Raw genomic sequence first — 17,031 nt, 5'->3', positions numbered from 1 at the left:
CGACAGTTCAGAAGTTATAACTTGCTTCAATAAAGAATGCTGGAGTCATTTTAATGCATTTATACTATAATAAAAAAACTCAACAACTTCTGCTGTCCTTATCTTCATTTATGTCTGAGTATGCAGTGTCATAGCTAGTTCACAAGGAAGTAGCTGAGGGATAAATGTCCTGCGTGAGAATTAAAAAGACATGATCCTCGGTTCATTGCACACAGATAAAAATCCACAGTTTGGAATCGTGTTTGATCACATTCTCTCAACAGACCTGACCTTAACTAGCTACTGTAACGTTAGAAAAGGTGTGTGAGTCAGACACAAACACTTCAGTTCGTTGGTCATCTTGCAAGAAGACACCGTGTACAAATGAAAACCACTGCAAAACCTCCTCACTGGACGATCAGGTGTTCAACCCAGTCCTCCCTCTGGTCCTCAGACCAGCAGAGCTCACACGGAGCTACAGGACAGTCTGGACACCTCAGGGTGGTGATGGACGGTTGCGTGATCATGTGACCGACCAAAGGGCTTAGCATTATTTGGATGTTGAAATAACATTATTTTTAAGCTCATGTTTTTCAGCAAAATTTTGAAAAGTAATGATTGTGAAAATAATAATAATTAGACCTACATCTAAAGAAATGTTGATATTTTAGTGTGGGATCCATAGTGAGTGAGCAACACCACTTGAATGTGTAATGTCAGTCTTATGCCAGCTGTGGTTCCACTCGGATGAAATCATGATCGGTGGATGATTAATGTGCATTTTGTAATCGTGCCTGACAGGTGCTGGTACAAGAGGACTGTCCATTGAGTCCAACAGCCTGGTGCTCCTGAATGAACTTCTGGCCAAAGTCTCATACACCAGCAGTACCTACCACATCAACAGTGGAGACCTGGGTATGTGTCCAAGAAAAAATGTAGATCAGAAATAAGAGCGAGAAATGAGAGTTTCAATGCAAAATTATGCCATGTCCCATTCCTGGTGCAGGAAGTGGTATTAAGATGAGGTGATTAGATGGATGGATGGAGGCATGCATGAGCCTTACTGAGCCCACACTGTGTTCTTCTGCACTCAGCATTCTTCAGGTTTGAGAGCCATGAAGCTGTGTTTCCCATTGTCATCAAACAGCCCCAAGTCCCAGTTCTGTACGACATGGGAACAGGTAGGAAAACACTTCTCATAGGTTGCTAAATACAACTCGTCTTAGGTTCCACACTGGTCCCAGCTTTGAACAACATAGATGCAAAATAAATTACTTAAAAACATAAAAAATGTGGTTTGTTGTCAGCCATGTCAGTTCAACAATATGATTTTCAGAGGTCATCAGTGTCACGTACCCATTTATTTGTTGTGTTCTTTCATTTGTCAGACATTCGATCTCATGTCAATCATTCGCCTCCCCTCCTTCCTTTGAAATGTCTCTATTGAGTCAGTCAGCCAGTCATTTGTGACACAGACAGGATAAGACTGGGACACAAGAAAAAGGTAAGAACAGCAGCATTTACATCCCTTAATTCATTTATCATTTATCAGGGAAAATTCTCACCAAATTAAATGTCTTCAAAAGTAGTTTCATTAATGTCAGATATTTTGTGATCTTTTGTGATATTTTATTTATTCTAAATGATTTCCCATTTTAAAGGGAACTTGACCCAGTGGATTATCATTACATGACTTCATTTACAGAACATGAACAAAACATCTTTGTTTCATTCTACCTACAGATGCCTGAATCAAACAAAAGACTGGTTCTGGTTGCTGTGATATGTGTGACCACACTGCTGTTGCTTCTCATGTATTGCAAGACGATGGGCAGCTTTTCACTGGCTTCTCAGCAAATGGTCATCAAACCAAAAAGGTAAGATCAGTAGTCTGGATGTGTGTGTCTGTGTGCCAACTTCTCATTTATCCTTAACATTGTTTGTCAGTATTGTTCATTGATCCGAATGAATTTTTGACTTGGATATTCCAACTACGTCTTGTCATATATTATGCAGCCAGCAGGTAGCTTGCATTTGTGACACAAGAGTGCTGCTTTTAGTTGCGTTTGCAAACAAAATCAAGTTCATGTGCCATCACATGCTGTCTGTGATTTATCCAAATGTCTCAGAGACCTACTCAGTGTAAGAAACAAAATTAACATATGAACTGAATGGACACATGAAAATAGGTGAAATGTTGGAATTTCAGGATTTTTCAGTCTTCCAGAAGTTTGGATTTATTGGGCGAATTAAGTGAGATTATGAACAGGTTGAGAAAGTCTTGACATGGTTTTTTTCAAATTGAAGGGTAAAATACTGATAAATGTAAAAAAAAAATGGTTCTTGATTTATTTAACAAAAAAAAAAGAAAAGAAAAGAAAAGAAAACAGCACAGACAGCTGCACAATGTGACTGTTGTCCAGCCTGCACCAGGACACCAGGTGGTCCATGCACAGTAAATGGCGTTTCAGTGGAATTGTTCACTTTTGTCCTCTCCCTTCTCCTGTGTGTTTGGTGCTGTTCTAACCTGTCTGTTGTTTCCAGCTCTGTGACTCACATATGGCAAACATATTGTCCAAGAACTAATTTTAACCAACATAGACATTTGTAAATCTATTAAAGTAACTAGAATTTCCAAAATTTGTAAACAAAAGGAGAGAAAGGAAGACCTAAAAATTTTACAGAGCATGAGGGAGCTCATCACTGACTGGCACCAAAGCCCAATAGATCACCGATTTAAACTGCTGCAATGTAAATTTGTTAATGAGAACATATTTTACACCAGTTAAATTGAGCAAGAACAATAGCAACTTTCCAGATTCATGTGTAACATGTAGTGAGGCAAAGGGGACCTGATGCTGTGTGCAACAGAGGCAAATCCAGAGAGAAAACAACCAAGAGTCCTGCTACACTGAGCTGTGAATTATGAAGAAAAAGTATTGTGGTTTGTCTTCTGTGATAGTAGTTAATGTATAACTACTGTTTAGGAAGAAAGATGAAGCTTTTCTTCTAAAAGGGTGGAAATATTGATCCTTCAAGACAGCGTTACACCTTTCAACCCTCTAGGTCCACATTTCCCCGTCAGCTTCCGCCTTCTCCATCCTGTGAATGCATGAATCACTCAGTGCTTCTCAAAGATGTCCTCCCCAAGGAGCAGCGTGAGGCCATCATGCAACGTCGAACAAAGGAGTTCCAGCAACACAAAGCAAGGTAATGGCTGCAGAGACTGGATCAGATCCAACAAGATGGGTGAATGATTGACTTCCCAGCAACTGAGAATGGTGGACTGTTTTTTCTTTCTGTTTTCCTTTTTTATATCTTGCACAACATTCCAGAGTACATCAAATCAAATTAAACTTCAGTTCTATTGCACTTTTCATCTTAAAAGACAACACAATGTGCTTTCCAGTATTAAAAACAAAAATCAGTATACAATAAAAATAAAGCAAAATCACACCTTCACCATAATCACACACTCCCACGTTCATCGCTTACAATAGGGAGAAGACATAGCATGGCACTGAGCATCATGGGAAACACCGCCACTGGGGCCATCTACACCAGGAGAAGTCATAGGTTGGGACTGCCGGGGCACCCCCCAGGTAGTAATAATTTTTTTATCAAGGGGAGAGTTGAAATCCTTTTTTGTTTTGGAAGACCAGGGAGGAGTCCATGACAGTAACCTGACTGACAGGAGACAAAAGCATATATTAGCACCTCCTTACCAGCCTGATAGAGAAACGGGTGGACTCTGGCTATATTCTTAAGATGACAAAAACCAGTCTTAGTAATATTTTTAATATGTGGTGTAAAATTCAGCTCAGACTCAAAAATCATGCCCAGTCTTGTAGTTGTGGTTGAAGTTATTTTCTGTGGCCTCCAGGACCGAAAACTACAACCTGTTTAGTCCTGGTTGCAAATTCACTGCCATTGTTACGTCAGCGGCTCAAAAGGAGGAGAGGAAGTAACATAAAACCCAGATATAAAGGGGTGAACAGAGGTGTTTAATAATTAAAAAGGATTACATTAATAATTAAAAAGGATTACATTAACTAAGGGACACCAGAAGTCAAAATCAACCCAAAAATGGAAAAACAAAACCACTCCGAATGGCGATTCCCAAACAATTAACCAAAACAACATAAAACCACCAGCTACTCTAATCCAATCCAGTTTAGCACACAGATCCAAGCAGTTAGACACTTCAGCCGAGCCAGACATGTGGGGAGCGACTGCTCAGAAGCAGCCGCTCCCAGAATGATCTTCCCACCAGGCTTTTCAAGGGGAGGCTCCTCCCATTCCTGCTCGTGATTGGAGACTGCCGTGTCCTTCCCTGTGGTCTGGTGCTCCAAATAATAATTCAATTATCACCTTCCTGGACAACTTGAAACTGAAACAGCAAGAAACCCCAACCACATGCATGCGCACGCACACACTCACGCACAACAACAAACAATACAGCAGCAGTCGTAACAACCATCCTCACTTGTTGTCTGCAGTACAGTTAAAAAGGGTTTCAATTGGCCCTGAGTCATCACAGCCATGTACAGCTGAGTATCATTCGTGTAACGATGGAAACTGATGCTGTGTCTCCTGATGACGTCCCCAAGTGGAGGCAAGTAAAGGTTAAAAAGAATGGGACCTAAAATTGAGCCTTGGGGAACCCCAAATCTAATTTCATGGGTACCAGAGAGCCCAGCCAGGTGTCTGAGTCTATTTAATAAAATGTGATGTTCCACTGTGTCAAAGGCAGCACACAAGTCCAGATATTCTTATGCTGAACATTATTTTGAGAGATACCCTCTCCTTTTCTGAGAATTCATGCATTTGTCGATTTAAAGGTGCCTTAAGGAGTTTGCACGTTTTATGCGAAACAGCGCCCCCTGCAGGCCTTGGGCGTAATGCAGCTTAGTGAAAAACTCGTCCCTGTGGCTCGCATGCACGGAAGAGAGGAACTCTGTCTTTGCTCGTTTAGAAGCGCTCAAGTAAGATTTAAGTTTCTTTTACCTGGTGGAGTCTGTGCTGGAGTTGTGGCAGTGCTGGAAGCCAGTCTTTTCTTACTTTGTGGAAGATCCTGCTCAGTTGTTGCTCACTAAGCATCTGGCGGAGTAATGGCGGACAAATCGAAACTTAACAACCCGGAGCGCGCATTACATCATTCCTTTCAAATTCTCCCCAAAAAAATGCTGGTGCCAGACCGGCACTGCAACTTTCAAGTGACAATTTAGCGTTGTTAGAGGGACTTGTAATGAATATGTCAGGGCACATTGTACACATCATTAAAAATGTGTAACATATTTATGGTGGAAAATAAGTATTATTAAGGTTGTAAAACTCCTTAATGCACCTTTAAATGCAGGTACCTGGAGGTCTTTGTTGGACAGACATGGGAGCTGACATTAAGGAGTGGTATTTGTTCTCACGACTTCCTTGCATCCCTCTCCTCCACAGGACATCATCTGTTCTATCCAAACTCCTCTATGCTTTGCCAAACTCTCCTCTGCAGTATCCAATCCAAGGCTACACAGTGCGGCCTTTGACCCCAACACTAATACCAGGTACTTAGCTCTCTTTACCAAAGAGTAATCTGAAAAACTGTTTATTTAACATGTCACAGTAGATGAGAAAAAAGAAAATAGATATTACCTGTAAATTGTTGATCTTTTTCAATGTCCTGTGTCAAGTTTCAATCTTATTCCTCTGTGTGCATTTTTTTTATATTTCAAAAAAGAGACATTTTTGAAGGATCCAATTTTCCTGAATGTGTGGCTGTCAGTCTCTCTGTTTGTCTTGTGATGGACTAGTGCCTTGTGCAGGGTGGGATGGGTTTCACTGCCCTGTGACTCTGAGTTTGGTGAAGCAGAATAAAGTTACCATGAAGCCAAACAAAAACATCCTTTCAAAAGAATTTTCTGAAATGAAATTCTTAAAGTTGAATGGATGAGATGTCCTTTTGTGTTTTCAGTATTAGGGCTGCATACGGAAAAAAGAGACAGCTACAAGGTTGGTCATGTTCCATTGACTGATCCTTGGTGGTGGGATTGGTGGTGGGATACAGGTCTGGTGGGTTCCTGTATGTTTGCTCCACCTTTCTGGAATTCTTCTACTGGGACAGGGGAGATGTATCATTGTTCTCCAACCCTCAGGTTTCTAATGTCTTCACTTTCTGTGATCTTGCTTCTATTTCCTTGTTGTCCCTTGTTGTTGTTCAATTCATGAGTGTAACGTCTGTATTTCTATTTAAAAAAGCTGCGTTTGAATGATCTGGCTCTCCATGGCTGTATAGATTGTCGCCATATGCCCTATGCACAGCGGGCTGCTAGGCTGGCACAGGCACACCTGCTGCTGAGGGTGGCCTGGGGACCTTCTCTTTCGGGCAGCTGCCTGCCTGTCAGCCGAGATGTTCAAAGTGCCGCGGGGAATCCGCTGCTGGAGCCCAGCCGCCTGAGAAGCAGGCGAAGACCGAGCAGCAGCTCGCTACAGAGATGGCTCGGCTGCATAGGGAACTGGAGGAAGTGAGGACCCTCCTGCACGAGCGGCAACCTGACTCCCTGGTGGGGGGGCACCAGAACGCCGTGCATACTGGATCTGAGGGGCCTCAACCGCTACTTGAGGGTGCTGCTTTTCCGGATGCTGACGCTGAAGGAGGTGTTGCAGACCGTCTCTCCAGGGGACTGTTTCACGCTGGTCGATCTGATGGACGCTTACTTCCATGTCCCGATTGCCCCTCAGCACAGGCGGTTCCTTCGAGTCGCCAACAGAGGCTGCCACTGGCAGTTTCGGGCGCTCGGGTTTTTACCCAAGTCGTGAAGACGGCCTCTGTCCCCCCTGCAGGCACAGAGTATGGCAGTGTTCCCATACCTGGAGGACTGGCTGGTTTGTGCACCATCACGAGCACAGGTGGCCCAGGATACTTCCAGGCTCCTTGCTCACGTGGAGCGGTTGGGCCTCAGGGTCAACCTCCCGCAGTTCTGCCTGGTTCCAGCTCAGAGGATAACCTTTCTAGGGGTGACCCTGGACGCTGCGACCATGAGGGCCTGGCCTTCCCCGACCAGGGTGGACAACGTCCTCAGTCTCCTCGTCGTGTTCCGGTGGAACGCCACCTTGCTGTATGGCACTTGCTTGCGGCTTTTGGGGAAACTGACTTCCCTGACAGCTGTGGTCCCTCTGGGCCTGCGGTCATGCACCTGCAGAGGTGGCTGAACGGCTTCCACTTTGATGCCAAGTTGCATCGCCACCAGTGGCTCAGAGTGTCGCAGTGGTGCCTTTCGGCCCTGGTCCTGTGGAGGGACAAGGCTTGGCTATTAGGGGCGTCCCCTTTCACACGGCCCCAGCCCGCCATGAGACCAGCACCACGGACGCCATTTTCTTGGGGTGGGGCGCTGTCTGGCACCACAGAACAGTATGGGGACGGTGGTCGGTCCAGGACAGCGCAGACCACATCGACGTGCTGGAACTGCGGGCAGTGCATCTGGCCCTCAGGCACTTTCTTCCGTACCTGAGGAAACGGCATGTGGTCGTGCGGTCCGACAATGTCTCTGCCTTTTTTTTACATCAACCACCAGGGCGGGACCAGGTCTGCCCGACTGTTGCAGGTTTCCCAGCTGCTACTCCTATGGGTGGCCCCCCCATCTGGCCAGCCTGTGGGCAATGTACCGACTGGGGGCTCTCAATCTGCTGGCGGACTCCCTCTCCCACCAGGGTCCCCCATCTGGGGACTGGCACCTCCACCTGGAGGTGGTTCACGCGATCTGGGAGTGTGTCGGCAGGGCTGAGGTCAACCTCTTTGCCGCCAAGGAATCCTCCCACTGCCCACTCTGGTTCTCCCTAGGAGAACCCACCAGCCCCCTGGGCCATCACACGCTGGCAGATTCTTGGCCGCGGATCCTGTTCTACATATTCCCTCCGGTCTCCCTGCTCTAGCCTATGCTCCTCAGGGTGCTGGGGGAGGGGCACACGCTGCTGCTGGTGACCCCGTACTGGCCGGGGCGGACTTGGTTACCTCTGCTCTACAGGCTGTCTCACGGCAGGCCATGGCGCGTTCCCAGCAGGAGGGATCTGCTGTCTCAGCAAGGGGGATGGGTGTGGCATCCCCGCCCTCACTGTCTCTGCCTTTGCGCCTGGCTCCTGATGGAACCAAGTAACTACTGAACAGCTGTTTGAAGCCTGTCAGGCGAACCGTTTTGAATGCTAGGGCACCGTCTACCAGGCTGCTATATGACAACAGGTAGAAGTTGTTTGCACAGTAATGCAATGGCCGGAGGAAGGACCCGGTGCTCTGCCCAGTCCCCGTGGTCCTAGACTTCCTGTAGTCTCTCTTGAACGATGGCCGGTCCCTGTCCACCCTGCGGGTGTATGTGGCGGCGATATCGGCCCGCCATGCCCGAGTTGCAGGCGGCACAATTGGGGGCCACACTCTAGTGTCGGCCTTCCTCAGGGAGGCTTTGAGGCTCCACCCCCACTGGAGCCCCATGGGCACTGGCCTGGGATCTACATCTGGTGCTGGAGAGCTTGTGTCAACCTCCCTATGAGCCCCTTGCAGCGGCGGAGCTGCGATGGGTTTTACGCAAGACAGCATTCCTGCTGGCCATCACCACAGCAAAGCATGTTGAGGAGCTGCTCACTCTGTCTGTTCACCTGGCGTGCTTCAGGTGGCATCCGGATGGGGCGGGCATCCCACGTGGCCGAACACTGCTTTCCTTCCTAAGGTGTTGCCGAGACTGCGAGCCAACCAGCCTATACGACTCGTATAAATTGTTCCAATACCAAGAGACCAACTGGTACAGTCTGTGTCCACGTCTCCTGAATAAACTTTTTCTCATTGAATACACAAAAGCAGATGTTCTTATTGAGGGTCAGGTTTTAGGAGTTAAGGTCAGGGTTGGAGTCCATGAATCGTGTATAGGTCGTACTCCGACCAGTTCCATGAGGACCCCATAAAGACAAAAGCTTCCTGGAGGGATGCATGTGCTATCTTGGCTGCAATGTGAACACAAGAGGCATCTTTTTAAAGGCATAAAGGAGTTAAAATGCTGTCTTCAACCTTAGGCAGGTTAAAAGAAAAGTGGCTTCAGCATTTGTAGCACCTGTAAATTGAACTTTCAGTTGGTCGGCTGATGTTTCTGACGTCAGTATTCAGTACAGCTGCTGATGAAGCACGAGAAGGCTCATGAGAACATGATTAGTTGAAGACGCATGACTTTGCTGTCCTCTTTTTAATACAGATTACAGAGTCTGTCTTTACTTGTAGTGATCATCTGGTTTTGTAGATGTGTTGTTGTTCTTTGTTCAGTTTCATTTAGGTGTCTCTATCGTAGGTGTTCTTGAATGTGTCCAAAGGCATCCTGACGACTGTGACTCCAGACACACAGGTGACAGTTAAAGGTGAGTTCCTGTTGGTAAGACTAGATTCACATAATACTGTGTTTATTGAGTTTTCATGCCTGTCAAGGCATACCTCATGCCGCCCTTATTCGTGGTGGTGGTGGTGGGGGGGGGGGCTTTCACACCTGTGCTGAGTTCTTAAATAATGTGTTTATTGGCAGATGAAAGAAAACTGAAGCAAAAAAAAAAAAAAAAAAAGCAAAACAAAACAACAATTGCAACATGAAATATTTCAAACATATTGATTTAAATGTACTCTTATATGGACATAATCTTGATCCACAACATTGTAGTAATGTGAGAATAATAAGCCAATACCACAAAATAAAATTAAAAAAAAAAAATCATCATCATCATCATAATAAATAACTAAATAAATAAATAAACAATATTTTTCAAATTTACATTAGCACAGGGGATATTGCTTAATTTGAGCCTACACAATATGTTTCATCCTGTATTTATTAACAGACATGTATTGTATATCACATACTGAACAAACTAAAGGGAGGGACATTAATAAAGGGAGAAATAGAATAGAAGAGGGGTGTGTGTGAGTGTGTAGCCATGAATTTGCTTCATGGTGCTGATTCATAATCTTCTCTAGATCATTTGCTGTGCTAATAGTACATCAATGAATAAATAAATGAATTAGTCACCATGTATTTAAATGTATTTGTTTATATTTAGCTTGACTATCCACCTTGTGCAAGACGGCATGGTTCTAGAATAGTTTCAGGTTATGCCTGTTATATTTAATTTGTGAGATAGATATACAAATATTACCATTTTAATGAGATTTTCAGAAAATGACAATTCAAATTCTTGTAATGATTAATGTTATTGTTGTTGTATTTTTACTGTAATAGTCCAAAATTATGCGAATATGTACATTGCATAGTTTTAGTGACATAACAAAATGTCCGCCATCATTGCCTCTTGAATTGTCGAAAAACATTGAAACTCACTTGACAGTGTAATGATCCATGTCTCTATTGCACTGATCTCCTGCCAAAACAAACATGTAGAAAAAAAAGAGGCATAGTTTCTCCCTTCAGCATTTGTGTGGCTAATTAGCTTCTATAAAGTTATAAAAGGTGTGTGAGTCAGACACACACACTTCAGTTAATTAATCATCTTGCAAGAAGACAACGTGCCCAAATGAAAACCACTGCAAAACCTCCTCACTGGACCACCTGGTGTTAAACCCAGTCCTAGATTAGACCTACATCTAAAGAAATGTTGATATTTCAATGTGGGATCCATAGTGAGTGAGCAACACCACCTGAATGTTTAATGTCAGTCTCCTGCCAGCTGTGGTTCCACTCGGGTGAAATCGTTATCGGTGGATGATTAATGTGCATTTTGTACTCGTGCCTGACAGGTGCTGGTACAAGAGGACTGTCCATTGAGTCCAGCAGCCTGGTGCTCCTGAATGAACTTCTGGCCAAAGTCTCGTACACCAGCAGTACCTACCACATCAACAGTGGAGACCTGGGTATGTGTCCAAGAAAAAACCAAGATAAGAAATAAGAGCGAGAAATGAGAGTTTCAATGCAAAATTATGCCATGTCCCATTCCTGGTGCAGGAAGTGGTATTAAAATGAGGTGATTAGATGGATGGATGGAGGCATGCATGAGCCTTACTGAGCCCACACTGTATTCTTCTGCACTCAGCATTCTTCAGGTTTGAGAGCCATGAAGCTGTGTTTCCCATTGTCATCAAACAGCCCCAAGTCCCGGTTCTGTACGACATGGGAACAGGTAGGAAAACACTTCTCATAGGTTTGTCAATACAACTCGTAGATGCAACATAAATTACTTAAAGACATAAAAAATGTGGTTTGTTGTCAGCCATTTCAGTTCAACAATACAATTTTCAGAGGTCATCAGTGTCGAGGACCAATTTATTTGTTGTGTTCTTTCATTTGTCAGACATTCGATCTCAAGTCACCATCACTACAAAGACTTTCCTGAGATACCCACAGCTAAAGGTGTTGTTGGCCAGCATTCGAAAGTTCTACCCTGACATAACGGTCATCATCGCAGATGACAGCTTTGAACCAGAACACATCTCTGGAGAAAATATCCAGCAGTACATCATGCCTCCAGCTCAGGTCTACAAGCACACCAACTCTGACACACATTCAAACTTTCTTTTAATTTTCTGCTTAGTTTCATTCAACTTGATTCAGGAATACAATCAAAGTAAGATGTTAAAGACTGTGTTTTGACCCTCAGGGCTGGTTCGCCGGTAGGAATCTGGCGGTTTCCCAGGTGATCACCAAATACCTCTTGTGGGTGGATGATGACTTTTTCTTTACAGAGAATACAAAGATTGAGGAATTTGTGAAGGTGATGGAGGCTGTCCCGGAACTGGACATGGTAAGAATCTCCATCACACAACTAAAGAGACAAAACCATAGTGTTGTGGAATTTTTGGTGAATCAGAGCCAAAGATGACGAGTCAAGGTGTTGACGCTGCACAAGGAGGATTTATTGAGGATTGCAGAGGAAGCACACACAAATCAGCTGATTGAGAGCAAGGCTGTCGCTCCGGGGAGAATCCAACCCGACTCTGGCATGACTTCCGGCCATGCCATCTCATATAGCTAGATCTCACGAGACTAGCAGACGCTGTTTCCAAGTGACTTCAGACAAAACAGAGCGGCCTTCACACTGTGTTCCTGAGAACTTTGTAAACAAAGCATTATTCCATATCACATAGTCCAACATACAAACCAAGCTCAAACATGGATTTAAAGATGCACTTTGCATTATTGCAGGTCACAGTGTGTCATCCACAGAAAACTACATTGCACTGCAGACCATAGTGTAACATTCATTCATCCATTCATTAAACTCAACTCAACTTTGTTTATATAGCACTTTAAAAACAACTAAAGCTGGCACAAAGTGCTGTACAAAGACACAAATAAATATGCAAGTGCAAGTGCAAAAGTAATATACAGTTAGAATAATAATAAAATAAGAATAGTGTAACATTCATTCATCCATTCACTAAACTCAACTCAACTCAAATGAACTTTATTTATATAGCACTTGAAAAGCAACTAAAGCTGGCACAAAGTGCTGTATAAAGATACAAATATGTAAGTGCAAGTGCAAGAGTAAAATACAGAACAAAGAAAATAAAAACAAACAACAAAAAAAAGGCATTTAAATAAAATTTTTTAAAAAACTGGAAGAAGTATTTTGTCCACTTTCGCCAGTCCGGCTCTGTTTCCTCTTCACCTCCAACAATTGAGCTAAGCTAACTACGATGCTAACAGCTGGGAGCCAGCCACTGGACAAACAGACACAAAAAAGGTATTTATGAGCTTGTCTCAATTTGTCAATGATAGGGAAAGGGCGTGGGTCCAAAATCTCCGGAGTATTCCTTTAAATAGAGAGGAGCAGGTGGAACAGATCAGCCACTCTCTGAACAGGTGACCCCAATGAGGTGATTACACCCTCCACACCACAGCAAGCTCACCTGCAAACAGAAGGGGAGGGAAGACAGCATAGAAAACCAGCTCCATCCAGTGGCCGAGGAGCGGATATGACAAGCACTAGTTTAAATCAACTGGACTTTTCTGAGTTGAATAAGCTTAATTTTTCTGATTGATCCAACCAGGCATTATCAGTAGTATTGGTTTAACATAGCTTAATTTTTATGAGCTCATGTAAAGTAATAAAATAATTTTCATTCTACTTAAAAAAGCCTTAATTTAGATGAATGTACTTCTGGTTATTCACCTCATTCATCTCAATTAATTAATTATACTGTAAAATTTATCCAAAAAAAACACACCAAAACATAAATAGACTTTCTAGTGAGAAGCAACAATTTCAAATGAAGAACGAGCTGAAAAGACATTTAAAATATTTATTTGTAAAATGTTTAACTTCTGTCATAAATATAGCCATAATGTACAAAATTCACCATAACAAGGGTGGCACGGCGATAAAAGTTAGTGGAACAGTTGAGCAACCAGTTCCATTCTGGAACTCCATGCACTCAAAGTTTGCTTCTGTAATTTCCTGCTTTATACTTCAAGCTCTGTTGCCACAGAGACCATTGAAAGAACCTGGTTCCTTCAAACATGGGCATTCCTATGTGAGAGCTTCTGCAACTGCAGAAGCTCTATATAAGATGTAAGATATATAAGAAGATATATTTGCTAAACTTACCTTTTTGTTTTTTTTCCCCCATTGAGGAAATAAACCATGTTGAATTATTAAACTTGACATACGAGGAGCCAATATCAAAGGAACAAACAGTGTTGTTGTGATGAATGTTTGGCCGCCACAAAGCAGTAGTAACCCCTGTTGTAGCTTTTCTGAAATCTCATTGTTAAAACCCTGAAAGTCAGAAGTGTTCCACTGGAAACGACACTACAAACCTATTGCCTGAAAATACAATTTTTTGGGGGCGGGTATTATTTCCCAATGTATGTTGGTACCCTTTAAGGTTTACTGTAAATATTCAAGACCACATTCAAGATTTTTTTATAAAATTGACATTTTTTTTGAGCAACAAAAGCTTTGTTGTCACGTTTTTGACGACAGGCTTTGTGCAGCTTTTTTCTGTTTCTGATAACATGAATACTGAAACCAGTCACTGTCCAGAAGTCCACAAGATTTAAAAGACATTCACACAAATTCAGATGGATTAAAATGTATTCGCCACATTTTCTCTTATCGTCCTGGAGCTCATGAAACACATTTCACGAGCCAAGCTGAATGACTTTGTGGTGTCTCTTCTCTCATCAGGTGGGAGGCTCAGTAGAAGGGGACACAGGGAGCCGATTCTACTTTTCTTTTCTCTATGAAGAAGGAGACGAAGAGGAAGGCGGCTGCCTGACCAGGAAGTATGGTCTAAAGTTTCACCCACTTCCTGACTTCCCAAAATGCTTTTTAGATCAGGGAGTGGTCAACTTCTTCCTGGCTCGGACAGACGCAGTACGGAGGGTCGGATTTGACATTCGGCTGCAGCGGGTAGCTCACTCAGGTGGATACTTTTATTTACTAATCTAAACCCATGCAGTTTCTTTCATCCATGACACAAACATGTTTTGATGTGAATATGACCAATCCTTCCCTGTGTTTTTAGAGTTCTTTATGGATGGTCTGGGCTCACTGATGGTTGCCACATGTAAAGACGTGAAAGTTGGGCATCAACGCAAAACTAAGGAAAACACCAATCCTCGCTACACAAAATTCAGAAAAAGTAAAAGCATTGGTGGCTTTAAATCCCGGCTTCACTATTTCAAAAACCACCTCAAGTGTGTTCATTATGCATGAAAGACTTCAGAACAAAAAAAAGTTATTGTACTCTACGCAACGGTCTTTTATCCAACCCTGTATTTTTGGAATTTGGTTGACAGAGTCCATGTCCATGGGTGATTTCCATTATAAGACACCAAGAAAAATGCTTCCTGTGATTGGAAAGAAAAAATCAGGTCACTGTCTGATTGCAGTGTTCAAACCAGTCTCATTCCAAATTGTGTAATAGGTGTAATAGGTTGGTCCACAGCACATAGTGTAGAAATGTCACCATACACTGCTACATTTGATCATCCCAGTCTGGCGAAAAATGCTGTATTTCAAGATAGTTTAAAACTTACCTTCGTTTTGATGACTTTTCTAGTGACAAATGTCCACTTTATTCCATATTCTCAGTTGATGTACATGGACCGTAGTTTATTCGATTTACCGTTTGTTCATTCAGCTTGATGAGCAACATTGTCGCCACGCTACAATTCCCTTGTTGCCAGGGTGGGTGGTTGCTACAGACATTTTTGAAGTCGGAAGGGAGTTGATTTGCCTCATGGGCTATTTGCGTGTGTTTTTTTTTTTTTTTTTTGAAAAAAAAGATTAATCACAATCAAAACTATTGAAAGGAGACATCTTTGTATTGTGCTTCTGTAGAGAAATATACTTCTGAATGTGATCAGTTTTTTTTTTTTTTTTCAACCATGACGTCTGAGAGCTCTTTGTTAGGCTGGTTGTTAAAGACTCTGACCCACCAACCGGAAGGAAGTTAATCTGCTTGTCAGGGTGATTTTTTTTTTTTTTTTACGAGCAAGTTGGTGGCGTTAAACTAATTATATCTGTCCAAAAAAATATGTTTAGGTGTATTAAAAACACAGCTCCTGTTTGTTTTTCAAAATAATATTCTTTTGTAATTCAGATTTCTGTATACATACAACAATTGTGTTCCTGTTCTGTTGTAAATCAATCAATAAATGATTCACTCTGTCTGTTTGTCTGCATTTATGTATTATTTCACAAAATTAAAATGATTCTTTATCCAATGTTTTAATAGTATTTATGATGATTATGAAGTATTGATATAACAACAACGACAATAAATGATGGTAAATTAACTTATTTCTTTTAACAACAGAAGAGAACAGTCACGTCATCACCCTCTAAAGGCCTCGTTGAGACAGCACACCTGTGCTGAACTTTGACCTATGTAGCTCTTTTGCTCTCATTTGGCCTCCACAGCAGAGACAGACCTGAAACTTGAACTGTGAGGCTTCTGGATACTATAAAATCATGAACTGGTGGATTTAATTCATTAGCTTCTTCCAATCAGGAAGTAGCTTCAGGAAGGAGGCAGGGCTTTCAGGCAGTGGCTTTCAGGCAGAGGTGTGAACACATCCCACAAATCTCATCTTATTTGGAGCAAATTTGACCAAATAACGAGGCTTAATTTTTAACTGGGCATTGCGGCGTCCCGTATGGACAGCAGAAAGAACTTCGTGGAGTCAAACCACCGCAGATGCAATCCTTTGGGAAGACAGAACAACATTGCAAGGTTTCAGCTTCCTTGATTTAAAAAGGAGCAGTTTTATCAGCTGATGACACTGGGCCCAATCAGGCTCTGTGACTTTCATACTCTCAGAGCCTTTGTGAGCAATCTGGAGAATCAAATTCAGGCGTGACTCTCCATCTCCACAATCTGAGCGTCCGTGATGGGCAGACCCAAAGCCTGACGACGACAGGAGGACAGGACTCTGCATCAACAGTTCAGAAGTTACAACTTGCTCCAATAAAGAAAGCTGGAGTCATTTTAATACATTTATACATAAAAAACAAACTCAACCTCTACTGTCCTTACCTTCATTTTTATCTAAGTATGCAGTGTCTTTAGTTCAAGGAAGTAGCTGAGGGATAAATGTCCTGCGTGAGAATTAAAAAGATATGATCCTCGGTTCATCGCACGCAGATAAAAATCCAGTTTGGAATCGTGTTTGATCACATTCTCTCAACAGACCTGAAATGCCTCCTTCTTGATGTGTTTGTTCCCACATGACACTTGAACCTTGTGAACCTTTTCCACAATCGCTTTATAATCAGTGTAAACTGTAGATCCAAGCGAAACTTGTCTGTTCTGCTTTGGATTTAATATGAGTCTATTGAACTATTACATTAATTTTTGTTTAATGAATAATAGAGATGTATTGTCAACTTTCATGTAATTTCAGCTAAACTGAAAACTTAACTACCCTCAACAACATGCTGATGATGCTTTTAATATCGACCTGAATTATAAATATTTTAGGGTAGTGATGACTGGATAAAAATTAAATTTTGCATTTGATTGTTTTGATGATGCTCTGTTGGTGACTAGTATAACTTTATAAGCTATGGCCA

The 17,031-nt window shown here is 42.6% G+C and overlaps 1 protein-coding gene across 1 annotated transcript; it reads left to right on the top strand.

Annotated features, from left to right (window-relative positions):
* Positions 1-1,073: 1,073 nt before the first annotated feature.
* Positions 1,074-15,629, top strand: LOC115387435 (beta-1,4 N-acetylgalactosaminyltransferase 2-like). The gene is made up of 13 exons (XM_030090143.1): positions 1,074-1,160; positions 1,368-1,483; positions 1,723-1,856; positions 3,046-3,189; positions 5,431-5,537; positions 5,945-5,982; positions 9,297-9,363; positions 10,748-10,861; positions 11,041-11,127; positions 11,299-11,480; positions 11,605-11,748; positions 14,140-14,377; positions 14,480-15,629. Exons 3-13 carry the CDS (start codon positions 1,723-1,725, stop codon positions 14,668-14,670), a joined length of 1,446 nt encoding a protein of 481 aa, XP_029946003.1. The 5' UTR covers positions 1,074-1,160; positions 1,368-1,483; the 3' UTR covers positions 14,671-15,629.
* The last annotated feature ends 1,402 nt before the right edge of the window (positions 15,630-17,031 follow it).

This window comes from Salarias fasciatus, chromosome 4 (genome assembly GCF_902148845.1).
Source record: "Salarias fasciatus chromosome 4, fSalaFa1.1, whole genome shotgun sequence".
In the NCBI taxonomy this organism is placed as follows: Eukaryota; Metazoa; Chordata; class Actinopteri; order Blenniiformes; family Blenniidae; genus Salarias; species Salarias fasciatus.
The sequence above is the reverse complement of the archived record's forward strand: the minus strand, read 5'-3'. Positions and strand labels throughout refer to the sequence as shown.